Source organism: Pipra filicauda, unplaced genomic scaffold, assembly GCF_003945595.2.
Source record: "Pipra filicauda isolate LSUMZ 115617 unplaced genomic scaffold, ASM394559v2 scaffold3_size10097308_pilon, whole genome shotgun sequence".
Classification (NCBI taxonomy): domain Eukaryota; kingdom Metazoa; phylum Chordata; class Aves; order Passeriformes; family Pipridae; genus Pipra; species Pipra filicauda.
Genome location: NW_024104532.1, coordinates 2695597 through 2715842, shown reverse-complemented (window position 1 = coordinate 2715842; position 20246 = coordinate 2695597). Strand labels below are relative to the sequence as shown.

At 47.7% G+C, this 20246-nt stretch overlaps 1 protein-coding gene and 2 long non-coding RNA genes across 9 annotated transcripts in view; 1 reads left to right on the top strand and 2 right to left on the bottom strand.

Moving 5' to 3' along the window:
* BRD8 (bromodomain containing 8) overlaps positions 1 to 19988 on the top strand; it is a 24263-nt gene extending 4275 nt beyond the window's left edge. Inside the window, exons 8-27 of one of the 7 annotated variants that reach the window (XM_027718613.2) lie at positions 425 to 561; positions 993 to 1208; positions 2434 to 2578; positions 3740 to 3949; positions 4345 to 4625; positions 5143 to 5598; positions 5953 to 6046; positions 6257 to 6303; positions 6649 to 6863; positions 7121 to 7213; positions 7407 to 7475; positions 8192 to 8369; positions 8997 to 9101; positions 9920 to 9964; positions 14921 to 15169; positions 15571 to 15774; positions 17098 to 17240; positions 17901 to 17987; positions 18327 to 18395; positions 19334 to 19988. In XM_027718613.2, coding sequence (XP_027574414.2) covers positions 425 to 561; positions 993 to 1208; positions 2434 to 2578; positions 3740 to 3949; positions 4345 to 4625; positions 5143 to 5598; positions 5953 to 6046; positions 6257 to 6303; positions 6649 to 6863; positions 7121 to 7213; positions 7407 to 7475; positions 8192 to 8369; positions 8997 to 9101; positions 9920 to 9964; positions 14921 to 15169; positions 15571 to 15774; positions 17098 to 17240; positions 17901 to 17987; positions 18327 to 18395; positions 19334 to 19556 — 3266 coding nt within the window. In that variant the 3' untranslated portion in view covers positions 19557 to 19988. Of the gene's footprint in view, positions 1 to 424; positions 562 to 992; positions 1209 to 2433; positions 2579 to 3739; positions 3950 to 4344; positions 4626 to 5142; positions 5599 to 5952; positions 6047 to 6256; positions 6304 to 6648; positions 6864 to 7120; positions 7214 to 7406; positions 7476 to 8191; positions 8370 to 8996; positions 9102 to 9919; positions 9965 to 11092; positions 11521 to 14920; positions 15170 to 15570; positions 15775 to 17097; positions 17241 to 17900; positions 17988 to 18326; positions 18396 to 19019; positions 19226 to 19333 lie in introns of those variants that run through there. The other 6 variants (XM_027718618.2, XM_027718617.2, XM_027718620.2 and 3 more) reach the window with 6 other exon arrangements.
* LOC113986701 lies at positions 14262 to 17408 on the bottom strand. Its single transcript, XR_003540260.2, has 2 exons — positions 17239 to 17408; positions 14262 to 14410 (listed from the first exon to the last, which is right to left on the bottom strand). It is a non-coding gene; the product is annotated as an uncharacterized LOC113986701 (long non-coding RNA).
* LOC120324010 lies at positions 17438 to 20246 on the bottom strand. The gene is made up of 2 exons (XR_005564999.1): positions 19050 to 20246; positions 17438 to 18883 (listed from the first exon to the last, which is right to left on the bottom strand). It is a non-coding gene; the product is annotated as an uncharacterized LOC120324010 (long non-coding RNA).

The window sequence follows — 20246 nt, the reverse complement described above, 5'->3', positions numbered from 1 at the left end:
GGCTTCTGAGAAAGGAACAAAATCTGTAGGAAAGGTGTATCTAAGAGGAAGCAGGATTAGCAAGGAACTCTGTGTTAGAATGTCAAGCTTTGCACCCCTTTAGTCTTCCCTATAGTTTCACTGGTGTCTGAAGATGAGAGACATTTATTCTGAATGTTTAATTCCTTTATAACTCTTGGGGCAGTTAATTCAATTAACCTGTCAGTGGTGGGAGGTAGTGAATACCTAGCTGCTAAAGAAAACTGAAATAGAGGTGCATTACCCAAAGCTGGTATTATTTGGGAACTGAGCCTAGTGTGATGCAAGAAATTCCTACAACATAAACTGTTTTCTTAAGATTCTTCAGGATAAAGTCAGAGGCAACTCTCAGGGACCGTCCAAGATGGAGTCCTGGAATCTCACTTTAGTTTCTATTCTCTTCCAGCTCGTCAGGCCATTAAGAATCCTCCGCGACGACTGACGGGTGTGATGGTTCGTTCCCCTGCCGGCTCGACCTCCCCAGGAGGGGAATATGCACTGGGAGATCTGTCCCAGCCTGCTGGGGATGAGGCCAGTCCAGGGGTAAGGATCCTTATCCCAGGTAGGAGGGAAAGACCAGCTTGGAACATGGGGCTCAGCATCCATCACAGAGAAGGGGCCTGGGGAGAAGCCCTTGCCTTGCTTTGCGGACTTTGGCTGCGGTAGTGCTGCAGTGTGGTTGGTGTACAGTGCTGCTCGGGATCCATGTCCTCTTCCATGTCTGTGGTGGTCCGGTGTCTGGATCGAAGGCCATATAGGGGCGTCAGTGGGTTGGCCAGGCAGTCTGTGAGTGCCTGGAAAATGGCACTACAGGGCAGGGAAAGGGTGAAAGCACGTGCCTGGAGTAGGTGCAGCGAGTGAATGGAGTAGGTGTCTGTGGTGTGCTGGATCAATGCTCTTGGGGGAAGCAGCAAGTGGGGCTGGTCCGTGTGGTGGAGTGTGGCTTTGAACAGTGTGGTTTTTCTCTTTCTCAGGTCACGCCAGGGACATTGCCCAGCACCCCAGTTGCCTCCTTCATTGGAATCCCTGACACCCCTCCAGGCTCTGCTCCCCTGGATGCCCCCATGACCCCAGTCACTGATGATTCACCCCAGAAAAAGATGCTAGGACAAAAAGCAACTCCGCCTCCTTCCCCTCTGCTCTCAGAGCTGCTGAAGAAGGGCAGTCTCTTGCCCACAAGCCCCAGGCTGGTATGGAGCTCTCTGCTCATATATGCAAGCACATAAACAATTTGCTTCAGACTCTCCCACTGAAAAAGGGGGATCTGCAAAGACTTTTTAAAAATGTGCAGTTTTGTGAGAGTCCCAGCGGAAGTGATAGCTGAGAGGTATAATTACCCCTGTGAGCCACAGAGGTGGGACCCTTTCCCAGCAGGACTGCAGGGATTGTGCAGCACATAGGACTGGCTGTCTCCCCTCAGTCGTAAGGAGTTGGAGTTGCAGGCTTTGCCAGAGGAAATTGTTCTCCTTAGGGGAGGGAACTTGTTAGTCAGCATCATTCCCATCAACCTCCTCAGAGCTGTTCTTGGTGATTACTTTGGGCCCACAGTTCTTTACATCTTGGCAGGAAGTTGCATTTCAAGACCTGTAATGTGTCTTAGCATAAGAGTAGGGAATACTTTAATGGGGTTTATGACCTATATTGAAGCATTTCAGTTTTCTCCTAGTTGTAGGCAGTTACTAAAATCACTGTGATGAGAACATACTTGTGGTGTTAGTGACTCTGGTAGTCTTGGGAGGTGAAGACACTGTTCACAGCTCAGTCTGAAAACAGCAGCCATCAGCCTGCCCGTGGCACAGATTCCCTGTGTTAGTGCTTGTGTGATGGAGTAGCTGTGTTGGCTGTTGACTTTATTTTTGTAGTAGTCAGATTTAGTCAACCTTTTCTATTTGTTAGTTTGGGTAAATGTTCCGTGGGTTCTGTGTTTGCAAAGTGGAGCAGGGAAGGTAATGGCTGTGGAAGACTGGGTTTTCTTTGTAGGAACAGGACTGCTTTACATCTCTTTCAAGGTCTATCATAGGTTCATTGTCTGACCTTGATAGAGTTACTTTCCATCTTGATACTTCTGTTTCTCTCAACTCAAAATGAGGGATATTTCCATGCCATCTCAGGGTCTAAAGAGATTCGTGTCTGTAAAGGATTGTGAGGTCCTTGAACAGAGGAACTGAGGTAGAGCAATGATCTATTTGGCCCGACCTCGAAGGTGGCACTGCAGCTGTGTTGTAGCTGAAGAACAGAAATTAGATGCGGACTCTCATGTTGTGCACTTGTATGAGGGGCCTCAGGCAGGGTGCAGAGTGCAGAAGAAATGCTGAAACAGCAAATGCTGGACCTGTTCATGGAAATGCACATCTGGCAGACAATCACTAATGTGATGGTATCTCCCAAAACTTCAGTTTCATCTTTCTTTGACAGGTCGGTGAAAACGAAATGGCAGTGGCTTCTGGTCATATGAACAGCTCAGGAGTGCTGCTGGAGGTAGGAAGTGTCCTTCCAGTGCTGCACAGTGGGGAAATGCAGTCAACACCTGGTACTGTCCCTGCATCTCCTGCTGCTTCAGGTAACTCGAGCCTTTCCCTATACAGTTCTCCCTTAAGATGTCCCTTCAGACTGCTCTGTGAATTCTCTTTGCAGAAAGATGAAGGACATCTAGCCTGCTGGGTTTGGGGGCTTCTTTATGAGTTGTATTCCTCTTTCTGTACCCACGTCCCTCTCACCCCTGCTTTTTTAAGTAGACTCTAATCCTTATGGAAAAAAAGAGTGACTGAAACAGTTAGACTTGATTCAATCCTGATCCATGCAATCTGGTTTTCTGGGTTTGACACTGGTTAATAGCCGGCATCTCGCTGTAGAAAGAAAGGGTTTGTTGACAGGGAGCTGAGGAAAAAATGGTCTAGTATCTGATTCTTAATGTGTCAAACTCAGCTCCCTGTGGATCTGGAGAACTCATGTGCCTTCCCTCTGCTGTAGCTCAGAGGTCTTATGAGAGTTAGACCACAGAGGTCTGTGAGCTCCAGAGTGAGTTCCCCAGAGTGAGGGTGAGAGAGACAGTGCAGAACTCTTTGCATTGGGCTTTTTCAGAACAACCTTACTAAGGTGAGGGGTTTTTGTCAGCTCTTGCTGACCAGTGGTTTAATCGCATTGTCTGCAACTGCGGTTTTATGCCACTCATTTATACAGAATTCCATACAAGTAAGCAGCTTTCCTTATCCTCATCTTTTAAGACCTGTTAATTTGGTCCAGACAGTTGAGTAAATTCAGACTGGAAGTTACAGCTAAAATGAGTGGCAACCTTTGATATAAAAGGAATTCTCCAGGAAAGACCTGCAAAGAGATCCCCCCTGCTCTCTCCCAGCTCCTGTGATGACTGTTTGTCTTGGCTTACCTTGTGTGGCTCTCTCAGCGCTGTTTTTCAGATTTCCCATAATCGTATTGGGATGAGCCTTTGGAAGGGCGACTGTGCATGTGTGGCTTAGTCTGTCCAGCCCTTACAGTGAACAGTGTTCTGTAGCTGCATGATTCTGCCTCAGACTGCACACACAACGGGGTCGGGTGTTTTTGGTGCAGGTTCTCTGTACAACTTTTGGGACTGTTTATAGGTATCTCTCAGTGTCTTTTCCCGGAAGAAGCCACCAGACAGTGAAGAACCCAGTGGTGGCTTTGTGGACTTCAGTGGTGGCTGCTTCTTGCTCATGTGCTTTTCCCTTCTACTCTCTGTTAGGTGCTCCTACGCTTTCCCGGCTTTTAGAAGCTGGTCCTGCACAGTTCACCTCACCTCTTGCTTCCTTCTCCGCTGTTGCCAGCGAACCTCCAGCTAAGCTCCTGCCACCCCCCGTAGAGCCTGTGTCCCAGGCAACTATTGTCATGATGCCCACGCTGTCAGCACCATCCGTTGTGCCACCAGCTGCAGCTCCAGAAAGCGTAGCCACAGGTGCGTTCCTGAACTACGCACTCGTAGGTCATGCACTGCTGGAAAGCAGAACTTCCCATGGGATCAGCGCCCGGCGAGCTCTCAGCTGGGCTTTAGCACCTCAGACTTGCCGTCCTGGCCAAAAGGATAGTTATGTCTGGGTTCTGGAGTAAGCAGGTGGTTTTAAACAGGGTTTGCTGGGTGGGGGTGCTGGTGGTTTGCTGGATTGTGGTTCAAGGGTTGGAATCTCACTCGTGGGAAAGCAAACCCATATTTGTCTTTTATTTATCTAAGCCATGGTGGTGTGGGTGGGCCTGGGATAGTTGCGGTTGGTGCTTGATCTTATCCACTGCAGTGTTTATGTGGGCTGAACTTCTCCAGCTTGGTCTCTGACTGTCCCTCTCATCCTTGTGCAGTGAGCCAGCCAGAAGCTTGTGTTTCCATGGAGGCAGTGTCTGATTCCCACACTGTGACAGTGTCCATGGACAGCAGTGAAATATCCATGATCATTGATTCCATCAAGAAAGAGTGCCTGGGTTCTGGGGCTGGCAGCACTGCAGGGTCTTCTAAAGATCACTGCATGGATGGGAAAGAAGATTTGGATTTGGCTGAGAAAATGGATATTGCAGTATCCTATACGGGGGAAGAGCTGGACTTTGATACAGTTGGAAATATTATAGCCATCATTGAGGACAAGGTAAGTGGGCAAAGCAGAGTGCCAGTGCCTCTTGCTCCACATTCATTTGGGTCAATCTCGAATAATTGCTGTTCACCAATTTAGTTAGTTTAAACAAGAAAGAAATAGCTATTCCAAAGTGCACATTCTCACCATGGTTTTCCAGATCAATAGGAAATGACCCTATGACACCACTGCTGTCAGTCTGACACTGGTGCTCCTCTTAGCCTGGTACTCCTCTTCAGAGTGCACAAAGAAATCTCTTTCTTCCTCATGTTGGGTAGGGTTTAGGTCACATCTCTGGCTGACAGGTGAGTGCTGCTCACAGCATCCTTTCCAGGGGTGCCGTATTTCTGAAACTGAAGCTCCACGGGAGGCTCCACAAGTCCGGCTGCAAAAGGCAGTACAAGTACATGGAGTTTTCAACAGTTGTCTCAGAAATAACATAACCTTTTCATCACCAAATAACGTGAACTTTTCTCTAATTCCTCTTTCTGACCTTGGTCTGCACTGCTGTGTGTTTGTTTTGACAATAAAGGTAGACGACCACCCTGAAGTCCTGGATGCAGCAGTTGTTGAAGCTGCTCTGTCTTCTTTCTGTGAAGATACTGATGACCCTCAGACCCTTCCTGGCCCATGGGAACATTCAATTCGTCAGGAGCACGAGAAACAGGCCCAGATACCCCAAGTGTCTGTGACTGTGAAGCAGGAGAGACTGGAGTGTGAGGAGCCAGAGGCAAAGGGAATTCGAGACCTAATGGGCATTGGCGAGTTGGCATCAGAAATAAAGACCGAACTTGCAGAGCAGGAGCAGAGTCAGCTGGGCCCTGAGGAAACTATACCAGCAACGGCAAGAGTGACGGAAACACCAGAGCTTAGAAGTCAAGAGATAGAAGAAGATCAAAGAGCAGGTCTAACATCAGGAGAGACTCCTGAAATCAATATAGAGTCATCCAAGGGAGAAGATGCAGTGCTAAATTCAGTGAAGACAGAGGTATGTGAGCAGAGAGGCTGTCTGGAACTGGTGTGGGGAAAGAAAGGAGCAGTTGTGGCAGGTAGGAGAGAATTTTAGAGGAAGGATGACTGCTGGGCTGAAGGTGACCCTTCAGTGGATGTGACTGACTGTTTTCCTGGAAGTCATGCTGCTGATGTGCTTGATGAGCAGAGCAGCTCTGCTTTAGGCAGTACCTTCGTGTATCTCCCCTTGCCCATGTGCAGAATTGCTGCTGGGAAGGTGCTCAGTGAACCTCATTGCCTTGAGTTAGGTTAGGGTGAGTAGATGTGCCCACACCTTCACTGAAGTAAGCTGACACAAACATCTAGATTTGTGCATTTCTCTTCCCTCCAGACCCCACCTGATGATGATTCATCCCCTCCACAAGTCCCAAATGTGAGTGAAGACTCCTCACAGGCTGATGTTCAGCACAAATTTGAGCTGTCAGGTAACTTAATTCAGCTAGGAAATCTTTTACATGCAACATTATTAGCTGGATAGTTGTCAGTGATATGGTTCAGGTTTTTTGGGGAGGAGGGACAAAAGATACATGTAGGAACAGTGGTAATTACTGCAGGACAGTAGGCATTGGTGCAGGAGCTTTTGTAGGGAAGACTGCTTTGGAGAGTCAACCTTTCTGCGTTTCTTTCTTTCACAGAGTCAATGAAGGAGGAGGCTCAAGCCCTGTTTAGGAGTCAGATGAAGGTAATTCTCAGTTACAGTGATCATGAGTTTATTAGCAACATCTCACTGCTGCTGCTGTCTGCTGAAAAGCAAAGCTTGTGTTCAGCTTTCTGCGTTGAGAAGTAAGCAGTCTGCAGTGGGAGCTAAAGGAGAGATAGCTTCAAGCTGTAAAGCTGTGTGTGTATGTCCTTGTGGGTCTGCGGGAGGAGGCAGGGCAGGCCAGAGAGACTGGGATTCCCTGGAAGTGCCCGTACAGTTGTCAGCAGGGTAACAAGAAAATCACTTTGTCGCTGAACCACAGTTGGTTTGGAGGCTCTGAGTTGCTGTTGTAGCTGGCTGTGCTGGCTCATAGACTCTGTGTTTCAGGATGGGCAGGGTGAGGAGGACGATGAGGACGGTGCCAGTGAGGCTGCCAGTTTGGAGGAACCCAAAGAGGAAGATCAGGGTGAGGGATATCTGTCAGAGATGGATAACGAACCCCCCGTGAGTGAGAGCGACGACGGCTTCAGCGTCCACAACGCGCCTCTGCAGTCCCACGCGCTCGCCGACTCCATCCCCAGCAGCCCAGCCTCCTCACAGTTGTGAGTGTCGGGGAGTTGTGGAGGGAGTGTAGGAATCTCGTTTTTGTTTTGCTGAGTGGGAATTTGGTGATGATTATTTCTGGTTCTCCTTGCTTACAAGGGCAAGTGTGCAGACAGCACCCCAATACCAGCTCCCACTTTTTCCTTCTGACTTGGCATGGATTAGCATGGGCATGTCAAAGGCAAAACAAAACGTGAGTTTTCTGCTTTGAGGCACTGCGCAGACTCCTAAAGGAAGTATGTTTTTCTCTCCCCAGCTCAGTGTGCAGTGAGGATCAGGAAGCCATACAGGCCCAGAAGATCTGGAAGAAAGCCATCATGCTAGTTTGGAGAGCAGCAGCTAATCACAGGTGAGTGAGTTTGATGTCTTGACTGAAAGAAGTGACTAATCCTAGACAAGTCTCCACTCTTCCATCTCAGAGGCTTATCTCTATTGGTACCAGGAGATGATGAATCATACTGTTACAGACAAATAAATAGGAGAGCATGAAACAAATATTTACCAGCAAGGATGGACACTAAGTGGACTCTTTCTCTCTGCAGATATGCCAATGTCTTCCTGCAGCCTGTAACTGATGATATAGCACCAGGCTACCACAGCATCGTGCAGAGGTGAGTCTTAGCAGCTCTCCATCACTAGAGCTCTGTATGGTTTCTTATTTGTGTAGGGATTTCTGGCAGGAACAATGTAGGTTTTGCCTGCAGTGCAGGTTGGAACACTTGAAATGCATTTTTTTTTTCTGACACGATTCAGTCAGAAGCAGGTTTCCCGAAGAAGTGGGTCTTCAGTAACAGACACGTCTGTACAGAACCTTGACTTGAGTGAAGTACACTGAGTTACACAGAACATTTTTATCAGTAAGGTGACACATGACTGATCTGTTTTTCCCCAGTTTCTATTGAAGGATAGGATTAACCTCTGAAATTCCTAAAAACTGTCTTCTTTAATCAGCATTTTTTACAGTCCCAGATAGTGGACTTTTCTGGAAGAATTAGCAGAATCCCCTGTTAGCCCCTGAAACCTCTCCACTAAACACTTCAAGTTCAGTGGCTGCTCTCTAGCTCCTTAGTTTCTTCTTCTGTGATGCCTGGAGAAGGCAGATGCCTCTCCTGAGGCATCACTCAGGCTGTTTTCACCATTCCTGGACAGCTCCCGTCTTCTGACCCAGGCTTTGATACTCAGGAACAGCCTGTCTGGGGCAGAACCTGTTCAGCTAAATTAAACAGACGCTCTAACTAGACAACGTTACAGACTCAGGGTTGTTTCCAAAAAAGAGGGAAAAGAGTTAAGTGTTCCTGTTGCAATTTTGCTTGCATTTCTTTCATAGGCCAATGGATTTATCTACCATCAAAAAGAACATTGAGAACGGCCTGATACGAACCACAGCTGAGTTCCAGCGTGATATTATGCTGATGTTTCAAAATGCAGTTATGTACAACAGCTCTGACCACGATGTGTACCACATGGCTGTGGAGATGCAGCGAGATGTCCTGGAGCAGATTCAGGTAAAGTACTGAGCTGAGAACAGAGCATCTGCCTTGGTCCACAGATGTAAGACTGTAGTTTCACTCCCCATGTATTTGAATGCAGGAGTCCTGTCTTTCCCTGCATCTCTCTCGTGCTTGCTCAGGTGTTTGAGTTGAACTAGATTGTGGGCGAGTTAAAAGTACTGCAGCAAAATTTTTTATAGGTTCAACCCAGACCAATTTCAAATGTAATTTCCTTCAGGGAAATGCTTAGGCCAGCAAGAACTGGGGTGTGGTTCAGGAACAGAAACAAGCAACAAAACAGTGAATGACAGGGGACGCGACTGCTTCTTTGGGTGGCTGTGCTGGTTTATGTTGATATAAAGTGTACATGAAACTGTCTCGTGAATTTATGCCATTTAAAATGTCCTGTGAAGCAGAACGTCCCAACTGGCAGGACTAACAGAGTTTGAACTGAGGTTTTTTACTTCCTCGGGATTTGTGGCTTCTGAGGTAAATAGGGGAACTTATTTTGAGCAGCAGAAAAGGAACTGAAACTGCCTCTGACCCAATCATTCCCGGCCTGTGGTCTGTGATAGTTAACTGACACACACTTACTGAGCTTGTTTTGCCTGGCAATCTTAACAGAGTGTGGTTTTCTTGCAGCAATTTCTGGCCACACAACTGATGATGCAAACATCAGAGTCAGGGATCAGTGCAAAGAGCCTGCGGGGGCGAGACTCCACTCGCAAGCAAGATGCTTCAGAGAAGGTGAGAATGCTGCACCCTCTGGAAGGGCACTTGGGATCTTCTGAAAAATCCCAAGATAGTGCATGAAGTTCTCACACGAAAGAGGCAGAATGTTTTTTGAGATTGCAGTAGTTCCAGCATCTTCATGTGGACAAATTTTCTTCAAATGTGTCCATTGATTAGATTTCAGTTCTGGACCTGTACAGCATTCAAGAGGCAGGTCTCATGAGTTTCTTCTGTAATCACAGTAGTTCTATCACTTTTTAAAAACAGGTGATAAAAACTGTAGGGAAATGAAGAGAGTATTGGTAGAGGTGTGATATGGCAGGAGGGTGAAGGGAATTGCCATGTCCTTCACTTTCTAGTCAGGTTTTTGGAGAGAGAGAATCAGTTGACTCTGGTTTGCTGTGTAAAACACACCGGAGAACCTCTGAATTCCACACTGATCTAAGCAGTGAAGGTTTGTTTGGTTTTTTTCTTCTGTAAAGACATCCAAACATGATGAAGTGGTCTCAGGTGCTCTCAGCTGGTGCACACAACACTGTGACAGCAGGGACTGCCTGCTTAGTTCTAGCGGCAACTGCACCTTGCAGAAATTGTTTGGTAGACCAGACCTTGCCATGGCTGAGAAGGGAACATCCCTTTCCTAGCATTCTGACTCTTGCAGTATCCCTCTTTTTGTCTGTTTTTATGTTCCTGCTGCATAAGACTGATGCCGTGCAGGAAGGGGAGTGGGGCACATGTTTCTCTATGCTCGTGTGTGGGCTCAGTGCTTCTATGTGGTGTGTGCATTTCCGTAGCTGATGCCTGATAAGTCCTTCTGTTTGGCCTTTTAACAGGACAGTGTCCCAATGGGCTCTCCTGCCTTCCTTCTCTCTCTCTTTGTAAGTATTGAAAGGCTCCAGCAGGTTCTGCTGGCAGGTGCTCTGCTCCTTGTCTGGGTGATCACTGCACTGTCACAGCATCCTTAGCACTGCAAGGGGTGTGTTTGACTTGGGGGCTGCACCACTGTGATCCTTAGAGAAGAAACATCTCAGTCCCTTATTCTCAGCGTGGGTGAGCGGGAGGGGCTTCAGTCTATTCTTTTGGTTCCAAGAGTTTTCGTTTTGTCATCTGCTTTTGCTTTTTTTCCACAACTTCTCTCCTGCTTTCTTTCCATGTAAGTGGGAAGACAAACCAAGTGGTGCAGACCTGTATTTCCTACATCTCTCATGTTTATACAGCTGCCCCTTCCACACGTCGGAGGCAGTACAACAGGTCTTGGGAGAGTGAGGAGTCAGCTGTGTACTCCTTTATCATTCCTGGTCCAGAAAGTAAATAAGACACTCTGCAAAAATACCTTGCTCTGTGCCTGTGGTGATCCAGAAGTGTTTGGAAAAATATTCCCTCTGGGAAACCCCAAGTCTCTGAGTTGTGGGGAGGAGAGAGGAGAGGAAGTTGGAGAGTTGTTCTTATGTCTCACGTGTATCTAAAGACAGAGGAGTACTCCAGGAGAGTCAGCATGTCAGCCAGAGAGAGAGGGCAGCGCATCAAAGGAAGCTCTCAGCTCGCCTTCTGCTCATGGAAAGGAGTTATGCCAAGAAACTAGGGAGCTAGTGCCAGGGACACTCAACTGGAGGAGCACTTGCCATAGGGATCAGCAGCTGATAAGGTAGGTTAGTAAGCAGTTTCCTCTTCCCACCTTAAGCTAGAATCTGCCATTTAGGAGAAAGCCTGTGCTGTCCAGGCTCCAAAAGCATCTATCTGGGCAAGAGTCATGTTGCCTCTCTCTGCCCTGGCTCCAGCAGTGCACACATGCTGCCAAGCCCAGCACCCTGCTGTGTCCAGAGCAATCTTTAGGTAGGTCTGCAGGCAGGCCTCTCCAGGCCGCCTTAGGGACAGCTTCCCTTTCTCCTGATTGGAAGGCAAGAAAAGTTGTTGCCAGATGCAGAATTCCCTCCCTCCCCCTGTGCTGGAGAGAGCAGAGCGCTTGTGTCGGGTTGTGTAACTGTGTTTGTTTGCCTTGTGAGCAGGACGGAGGCACCAGAGGGCGGCGCTGCGCCATCGAGGCAGACCTGAAGATGAAGAAATGATGCTACAGGCACACAGAGAATCCCAGCTGAATCCCAGCACCTGGCATCTGGAGCTGGAGTGCAAGCAGGCTGCTCTTAACAGCTGTTGGAGGAGGAAGAAAAGCTGCAGGTCCATTGCTGGGACCCGGTTCACCTTCTTCACTTGCCCCTCTGGAAAGCAGTGTCTCGTTGGAATATGTATCCCAAAGAAACTTCCCCAGAGGGGAAGACTAGCCCCCCTGCCTGTTTTAAGGCAGTTGTCTTGGGCTTCATCAGTGTTCTGGTGTTAGCTAGCAACTGGTGGCTCGTATGTACTGTATTGTGAAGTGTACAGATTTTTACTAGTGATGTGTAAATGTGATGTATATTAAAATCTGGGAACAAACCGGTGTGCAGTGTACTGAGCATCACAGCTCTGCAGGGAGCAACCCTGTGGAACAAGCCTGTGTACCCGCCTTGAATATCTGCAGCTATAATTCTCTTCCAGTTGTCCATAGACCAACACACACATGGCAGAGCTTTGGCCTTACAGACTATCCATTAATCACGGGAATGTTCCATAATGCTTGGATGGAGAGGAAGATTCTCCGCATGAGTGAGTGAGGATACAGCACCACTGTGATGATACAGGAAATCTAACCATGAGAAGTTAAATAACACAGTCTTGTTGGAGCTTCCCTTAGGAGAAAACGCAATGAAAAGTACTGTACATTCTTTCCCCGGAGATCTGTGAAGGCTACACTAGTGAGAGTGAAAGTCTGTGATCCCAGCAGCTGCAGGCAGGATTGCCAGTACCTGGTTTCACATCTGAGTTTATGCAGTTTATACTGGAAATTACAGTCCTTTTCCTAAGCAACATGGAGGTTGAAGTTCTCTGTGAGAATTTCCAAGTTGCCACCTTCTTTTCTGCTCATACAACCTGTGAGAGGAAACTTGAGTGTTTTCTGCCCCCACAACCTTCCATGGGGAAAAAGAACCACGAACAAAATAGTATCATCCTTGATGCTTTGCGGCAGCTGGGAGTGTTATACACTCTGCAGCATGTACAGGGTGCAGCTTTCTGTTACACAGGTTTCAGGAAACTGAGTCACTGGGATTAAGACCAGAGGCATTAAGACCAGCTCTTACTGGCCTAGTAAGAGCTCTTTATTTTCACAAGTTTACTGTTGAAGTTGGCTGTGCCTGCTGTTTTGAGTTCCATGTATCACTGAGGTGTATTTTCACCAAGAACTATGTGGAAATGCTGAAAATCGTTTGGTTTGGTTACCGGTTAATTGTCCTTCCTACCCTTGGTTTCTTCTCTTAAACAGGTATTTTTCTCTCAGCCTTTTTCCTTGTCCCATGACCTTTTAATAGTCTAAGAGCTTTAAAACTCTTAAGATATGATTTTCTCTACAGAGCCCCATTGCTTCTTTCCCAGTTCATCATCTCATGCTCTGACTACTAATTCTGTTCTTCCTAATACTTTGTTCTAATCTGTCTGGTACAGAGCTGATGTTTTACTGTGCTTTATCTCCCAACACCCCCCCTTTTACAGACAGATAAAACAATCACTCCTTTCTGGTTTTCTTCTTAAATTTAAATGACAGGTTACACAGCGTAGGATTGGTCACATTATATTTAAGCTTCTTTACGACTCACAAGTGAATCCCAATGGGTTCTAAGGTTTACCCACTCCCTTAAATTGTTCTAAAACCTCCCCTGTTGACATTTTAATTAGAAACCGTCTCTCAGACCCATCCCAAGAGAAGGTCTCATGTGATCTCCTCTGTGGCACTGCTGATAATGATGATTAATTTGGTTTTTCCAACTGGCCCTATTTTCCACTGAGATGTTTGGCACTGATCATGCGTCATCGCCACTGATCATCTGTCAGTTCTCTGCTTCTGATGTTTTTGATGGGGTTTGTTGTTTTTATTTTATGTCTTTAGCAAATTGTTCTGTTTTTCATTTTCCTTTTTTTTTTTTTACCTACTTTATGTGGATTCTAGATTTCATTTATTAGAGTTCAGGCTTTTATCATTTTTCTTGTTTTGACATGTAAGTTCTTTTTAAAGACTGCCTTCTTGATTTCTAAAAGCCTTTTCTCAAATCACCAAGGGTTGCACAGTGTCTGATCTCTGCAAAGCGAACTAAAACTTTCCAATTTGAGAAAGGTTCCTTGCTGGTGACTTATGTGGCCAACATTATTAAGAACTGTCAGGCAGTTCTTAATTAAAATTTGAAGTCTGTATCATTTGGTCCAGAATTGGTGTGGAGCGGAGCAGCCTGGGATTATTTCCCTCATCATGTCTTGCACTAAAGCCCCTGTTCTGCTTTCTGGCATCTTGAGTCTTCCTAGGTTTGGGAAAACTGAACATAAGGCTGAAGATCTCTTTAATCAATGCTTATGCCCAAGTTCCCTGGGCTTTCTGGTTTTAAACCCTCTCAACTGGAGTACAGAAAGATGATCACAAGGGATCAGATTACCCTGGATAAGGGTTTTCTGTTCCTCAGCTGAGCTGCAGTGGCTGGTTCTGTGTGTGCCCAGCTCTGCTGAGGGTGCAGGACAGTGCTTTAGGCACAGGGTTCCTCTTCAGATGAAATCTCACTTTGCCCAACTCCTTGCCCAACACCAACTCTGGAAGCTGAGAGAAGGTAATGTTATCTCTTACCTCATCAAATTTCTTCTGCTTCCACTGAAGTTAACTTTGAAAGAGTCCTTTTGGAAGGACAGGCTTTCAGATCCTAACTGTGCTGGCAAGTTCAGGAAATAAGCAAACCAGTTTTCTCATCCCCAAACCCAGTGGATTCTTTATTTCTCTCAATTAGGCACCATAAGCTGTACTTGGAGCTGTGCTAGCAGTCCTGAGAGTGCAAAAGGCAGTCAGTGAGAAATGTTCTTGTTCAAAACTCTGAAAAAATTAGGTTGTACATAATTAACTGAAAACTGTAAAGACACTGTTAATTAATGCATAGAATCCTCCATAGGTGCAGCATCCACACAGCTCCATTCAGGGGCAAGATACAGATTTTCTAACATCACTTACTGTTACTGTGACTCTGCAAGCAATTCCCCAGGCTTAAAGAAATCTTAGTGGACTACTGCAGTAGAAGATACTTAGGCATGGACTAATGAACAGAGATGAAATTAATGGTTTCTCCCTTCTTAAGAGATTGCTAATTTTTATTTTCTGAAATATGTAGAACTGTCCTCTGTCAGTGCGTATCTGTGCAGGGTTATAATTCTTCTGACTCAGGTAGATGAGATATCACCATCCAGCTAAATCACACCTGTCACTTTAAAAACAAAGTGTCTGTAAGCTTTGTAATAAGTTATTTCCAGTATAAAAGGTTCTCAGGGGGCAGCAAAGGGATTTCAGTGAGTTGTCCTTGGAGTCACGAGTTGTTCACAACAGTCAGCAGCTGAAGAGCCCCATCAGGACTCAGATTGACTTTGCTGGTGCCTTCAGCACCTTAAACATGGAGCATCCAGCAAAGCCACGTGCTTCTAGCCAGCTCAGCAAGCCCTGAGCACAGTGACCCCCCAACCCCTGGGCAGGGGAAGGGCACAGCAAAAGCACCAGAAAACCTGTAATGCAGTTGCTCTGAAGCAGCAGTTTGTGTTGCAGAGCTGCAGCCCTGCCACATGCTGTGTGTAGGGCTCAGGTATAGACTGAGCAGGTATAGACTGCTCACCTCAGAGTCCTTCCTGTGCTGGGGCTCTCAGAGTGTGTCACGAAACAAGCTGGGCTTGGCAGTTCTGGATCTGGGTACAAATAAATTGCTTTCTCTTTTTATTGTTTGCAGATGGGCCAATCCTGGGAGTCACAGAATAGTGGCTTCCAGCCTCTTCCCAACTGGGATTCAAGCTTGGATCTGGACACAAGGAGCTGGAGAAATACTGAAGACATGGCTGTGGGGAAGGTAGAGGAGAGCACCCAAGAGGCAGACTGTGAGCTGAAGTTGAGTGAGCCTCTCTGGGAGAATGATAGTGAAGATTACCAAGAGGCAGAAAAGCCATATGAAAGCAACAGTCTTCTCCAGTTCCTTTTCGAGGTAGGGCTGTTTGGATGACAGGAAGGTGGGCAGCATAGTTCAGACCCTCTTGAAACATTGGAGTTTTTCAGGGCCTCCACCATCCCTACACACAGAAACAATCTAGGGGCACAGCAGATGCCCTGGGTTCACTCGCTCCCTGGCCCAATCCCAGCCCTTCCTCCCATTTGGAGCTGGCACTGCAACAAGGGAGCTGTTTTGCCAAAACACAGCTCACCCTAAAGCACAGAAATGTCAGTGAACTGACACTGTAATAATAACATAGGGCTTCATCAGAAGCTTTGCAAGGATTCCTAAAAATGGAAAGGCGTTCATGAGTGAATGCAAAAATAGCATCTGTGCTGTTTATTTCTTCTCCCTTTTACCTTCACAATTTGAAGTAATAAATCACTGTGTTGCAGGTAACCCAGATGCTGGAATCTCTCTGCACTGGCAGCACAGAGTCATCACAGACTCAGTGGGATTATTGTGGCTTAGGGAAGCAGAGTGATGGGGAAGATGTGAGGTGCCAGGAAAAGACCAGAGGAACAGCAGTCTTGGGAGCAGAGAGAAGTCAACTACACATTCTGGCAGAAGATGAGAAAGAACACTTCTTGGGAAGAGGGGTAGGGTAGTGGTGGTCCTAAAAGAGCCTTTGGTCCTGGATGAGAGACAAGAGACAGTGAAGGAAACTAGCTCTAGAAGAGATGGGGGAGTCCCAGGGAGGCAGGGACACACAGGAGGAGACAGCAGGGAGGGGAACACAGGAGAAATATAGGAGGGAAGGGTGTTTTTTATGTATGGCTGTGTATCTTTATAAACAGGAAGCTTTTTACAGATCAAACCCTCAGATGTGAGTTGGAGGAATTGCTCCTTGGCAGTGTAAAGGTGACTCATGAGAGCTGGCAGGCTGCTCTCAGGTTTAAGGCAAGACTGGAATACTTGCCTTGTTCTAATTGCTGTGTTTTGCAGCACAGCTTGGCTGGTTTCAGGCCCATGTGGCTGTGCCAGCAATAACCATCTGCCCCTGGGGACCGTCATGTCTTGGAAGCAGGCACTGTTTAGCCTGGGTTTGCATCAGTCCTGTGTCTAGGGGGCTGTGGTCTTCCACCAGCCTGCGAGGCATTCCTGGGACAGGTAACGTAGCAGTGGAAGAACGGTGTCATTTTTCCACACTCACACTTGTTCCCTTGAAAACTTGGACACTGGAGTCAAGTAACTAACTTTCAGGTTTTTCACCTGTTCAGACAGAACAGTGTTATTCTCAGAAGTTACTCTGTTCTTAACTGCTGTTATTAACAGCAGTTCCCTCGTAGTTCTGCCAGTGGTCAAAACCAAACACAGCACAGTGTCCAGTTTCTTCCTGAGAAGTCTGCCCATGCTTCAGATCTGTTGAGGATTCTGAGGTGCCCCTGCACATAATCCCACATCTGGACTTCAAAAAGCTTCCCTCTCCTGCCACTCTACATTTTATTGGCAAATTAGTACAACAGCACCACTCTTCTTCCTGGATGAGTCTATTCCCTGTCATATTCATGTGGGAGTTTCTGGGGAAACAACCTTGTTGTGCTCTAGGGGATCCTGTTATCTGTATCTCGAGCTTTAACTAGCCTGAGGCAGTCTTACCTCAGCTGCTGATTGCCCTCTCTACATCCATGACTCTTCCCAGAGAGCAGACAGACACAACACTGGGCAGCTCCACAGAGTTTGTGTTAACCAGAGGTGGATAGGATCCAAGAGATCAGACCCAGCTGTTACTGAGCGCTGAGCAGCACAGGGAAGGTCTGAGTAAGGTCAAACATCATCCTCAGAATAACAGAGAGCAAGTGAGCTCCCAGCTGAGCCTGGATGCAGTAAAGGGATGTGCAGCAGGCTGGCTTCTAGGTAAAGGACTCAGGTCCTTTATCTCAGGCTGCCATTTTAGATGTCTACTCCTCTGTGCTCCTCAGGACAAGACTCCAGAGTCACCTGGAGAACCAGCAGGTGAGCAGGATGCACAGGAGATGAGTGCTCAAGCCCAGGACCAAGACGACAGTGGCAGCACCTCTGCAGCCCCGGTGCTGGACTCCACAAGCCCTCCCAACACACACCTGTAAGTAGCTGGTTCTGTCTTGCAGGTGCAGCAGAACAGAGTCGTTTCCCTTGTCACACATGAGAACAAGCGTATGGCACAGGTCACATCCAGGAAGGTGAGATAGCCAAGGAGAACAGGAGGGAAATTGCGCTATCTCTGTGGATCTGCCAGCATTTTGAGGCATTGATCCTAAGGTGAATTGAGAAGAGTAGAGATTAAATGGAAAATATGCATTTCCTCAAGGCAGATAGGCTGGGCATCACGTTCTGTCAGGTAAAGCACAGTCCAGCTCCTGAGGGAGGTATTACCAACCCCCTTTAAGCAGGTGCAGGTATATCTGTCACATGCAGGCTCTGCCACGCGTGATCATCTGGGCTGCCTTTCAAAGGAAAGACATGGGGGGTTGGGATGAGAAACTTCATAAAACCACCTCAGTAAAGTTCTAAACTGCAGAGTAGCATGTGGTTTTCTATCCAGTTTGATCCTGCCCTTCAGCTCAGCTCTTGTTTTTACCGATTGCCCTGCATCTTCCTGCATTCTGGATGTTTACTTGTGTGTTCCCATAGAGGACGCTCCCACCATCACACTCCAAGGTTGTGGATGTGGTGGATGCCAGCAGAATTGCCACCTCCCACTTTGTCTCAAGTGTGATAATCTGGCAATGCCTTCACTCCACAGGGTGCAGCCAAGCTGGAATAACCCCCTCCAGCATTTGCTCCTCAAGAAAACACTCCTGACCATCTGGAGGATGATAGCCAGTCACAGGTATGTGAGAGCAGAGGGCTGGATCAACATGTCCTGAACACACTGCCCTGAGTCCCAGCTCCTGTGTCATCAGGCCTTGTCCTCCCCTCCCCAGAGGCTGGGCTGTCTCTCCAGGGCTTTGCTTTAGGAACAGTTGTGTGCTGCAGAGCTGGAGAGAACACTGCATATTTATTTCCTCTGCTTAATGTGGCAGAGCCCAAGTGCTGCTTCCTACACAGCTGGCACAGCACTGTCTGTGGCCCTCATGGCAGGCAGGGACAGAGAAGCACTGCTTCATGTCCCAGTGCTGCCTTTGGCACAGAGGCAGGCACAGAACATTCTTTGTCCTTGTCCCTGTAGATACAGCAGCCCATTCCTGAAGCCAGTGTCAGAGAAACAAGCCCCTGGATACAGGGATGTGGTAAAGAGGTGAGTTTGTGGAGGAAATGCTCACTAGTTGATTTCTCTCTGGTTCTTTTCTGTTGTTTTTGGTTTCCAAAGGCCCAGTGAGATGGTTTCCTTCCTCCTTTTCCAGAGTTTGGCTGTCACCAGCATTTCCCACTGATTTCTTTTATTAAAACTCCCTTCTGGGTAATTAGAACGTGGAAGCTTGCACTAACTTTGGACCTGGTGGGAATTGTGCCTGCCCTTTGCAGGCATTGCATGGCTTAGCCCAGGCACAGTCCCTGGGCAGGGGATCTAGCTCCTTGCAGCTCAGCAGTCCCTTCTCCTCATGCTGGGATGTGCCTCAGGCAATGCCCCCTCCTCACCCACTGCATGCGCCCCAGATGTTTCACTCTCAGCACAGAAGTGGGTCATAACAATATTTCCCAGAGAGATTAAGGGCATTTTTCAGAGCTGAATCATGTTCTATTCTGGTCACAGTTGTCCTTTCTGCAGCCATTCATTTTCCCATTCTGTCAAAATAAGGGAAGTAATATTTATTCCCCATCGTGTTCCCCTTACCAGCACTGCTATTTTTGCTGGTGGCACCATTCGATTTTAAGGGGATTTAATAGAACCTATTTTAGTAACTTTTCTTTTTCCACTAAGACCTGGACTGACTTCGTGAAGACTAATTACCTCTTGCCTTCTCTGGAGCTCAGCATCACATTTTTTTCAGAGGTGACTGCTAATGACCTGCCAACTTGGTTGGACAGCAAATGTCGCATTGGCTGAACTTAACTTTTGTCTGACTTGGAAGAAAAGCCTTTCTCACTCTCCCTCTTTGTCCTGAGCAATAAAATTGATTGAAAATAGCTCTGCTTTCAGGGCCACCCTGAAATGAGAATAATCACATTCATGCAGAGCCCGAAGGATGCCTTCCCCTGGGTTGCAATTCAGTTCTCCTTCTCTCTCTTTTCTAGACCCATGGATTTAACCAGCATAAAGAGAAGGCTGGCAAAGGGACACATTCAGTCCATGATCCAGTTCCAGTGTGACCTCATGCTCATGTTCCAGAACGCAGTGATGTACAACAGCTGTGACCACCACGTGTTCCACATCGCTGTGGAGATGCAGCGAGAGGTCATGGAGCAGCTGCAGGTTTTGGCTGAAGCCCTCCTGTACTCCAGGGACAGGCTGGAGTGAGGGAGAAGGTAACAAGCCATGCCTGAGGCCACTTTCGTTTTGAGCAGTGCTGTCTCTGTGGCTCAGGATGTGCTGGGCTCGGGGGATGTGCTGCCGTGGCCTTGGGCAGAGCTCGTTATCCCCAGTGGTGGCTGCTGGGTCACTGCGATAAGGATCAAAGTGGTTTCTTGGAGGGGCACCATGTTAAAAGCCTCCTGTTTTCTTTGGGAAAAGTAGCAACGTAGCCCTGCAGGGCGAAAAGTTCGCTGGGATGAAAAACAAGGGAGAAAATGCAGTTTGTGGCCAGGTGGATGAGCTGGGCACAGCCGCGGGGGTGGCTGGCCGCACCCCGGGGCACAGCGGCCCGGAGCGTGCCCGTGGTGGGCTGGGCTCGGGGTGGGCTGAGCGTCACCAGCACCGACCACACCCAGTAAAGGCCCGTGTTGAAACTTGTCCTGGTGTGTCTGACTCGGACTGGAACTGGGATTGGGATTGAGACAGGACTGGGGCTGGAACTCGAATTCGAACAGGGACTGGGGCCGGGCCTGGGACGGAGATTGAGACTGGGGCCAGCACTGGGACTGGAACTGCGACTGGGATTGGGACTGGAGCCGGGGCTGGAACTGCGATTGGGATCGGAGCCGGCGCTATGGGACGGAGGGCGGGGCCGGGGTGCGGAACCGGTAAGTGGGTGCTTTGCCATTGGCCAGC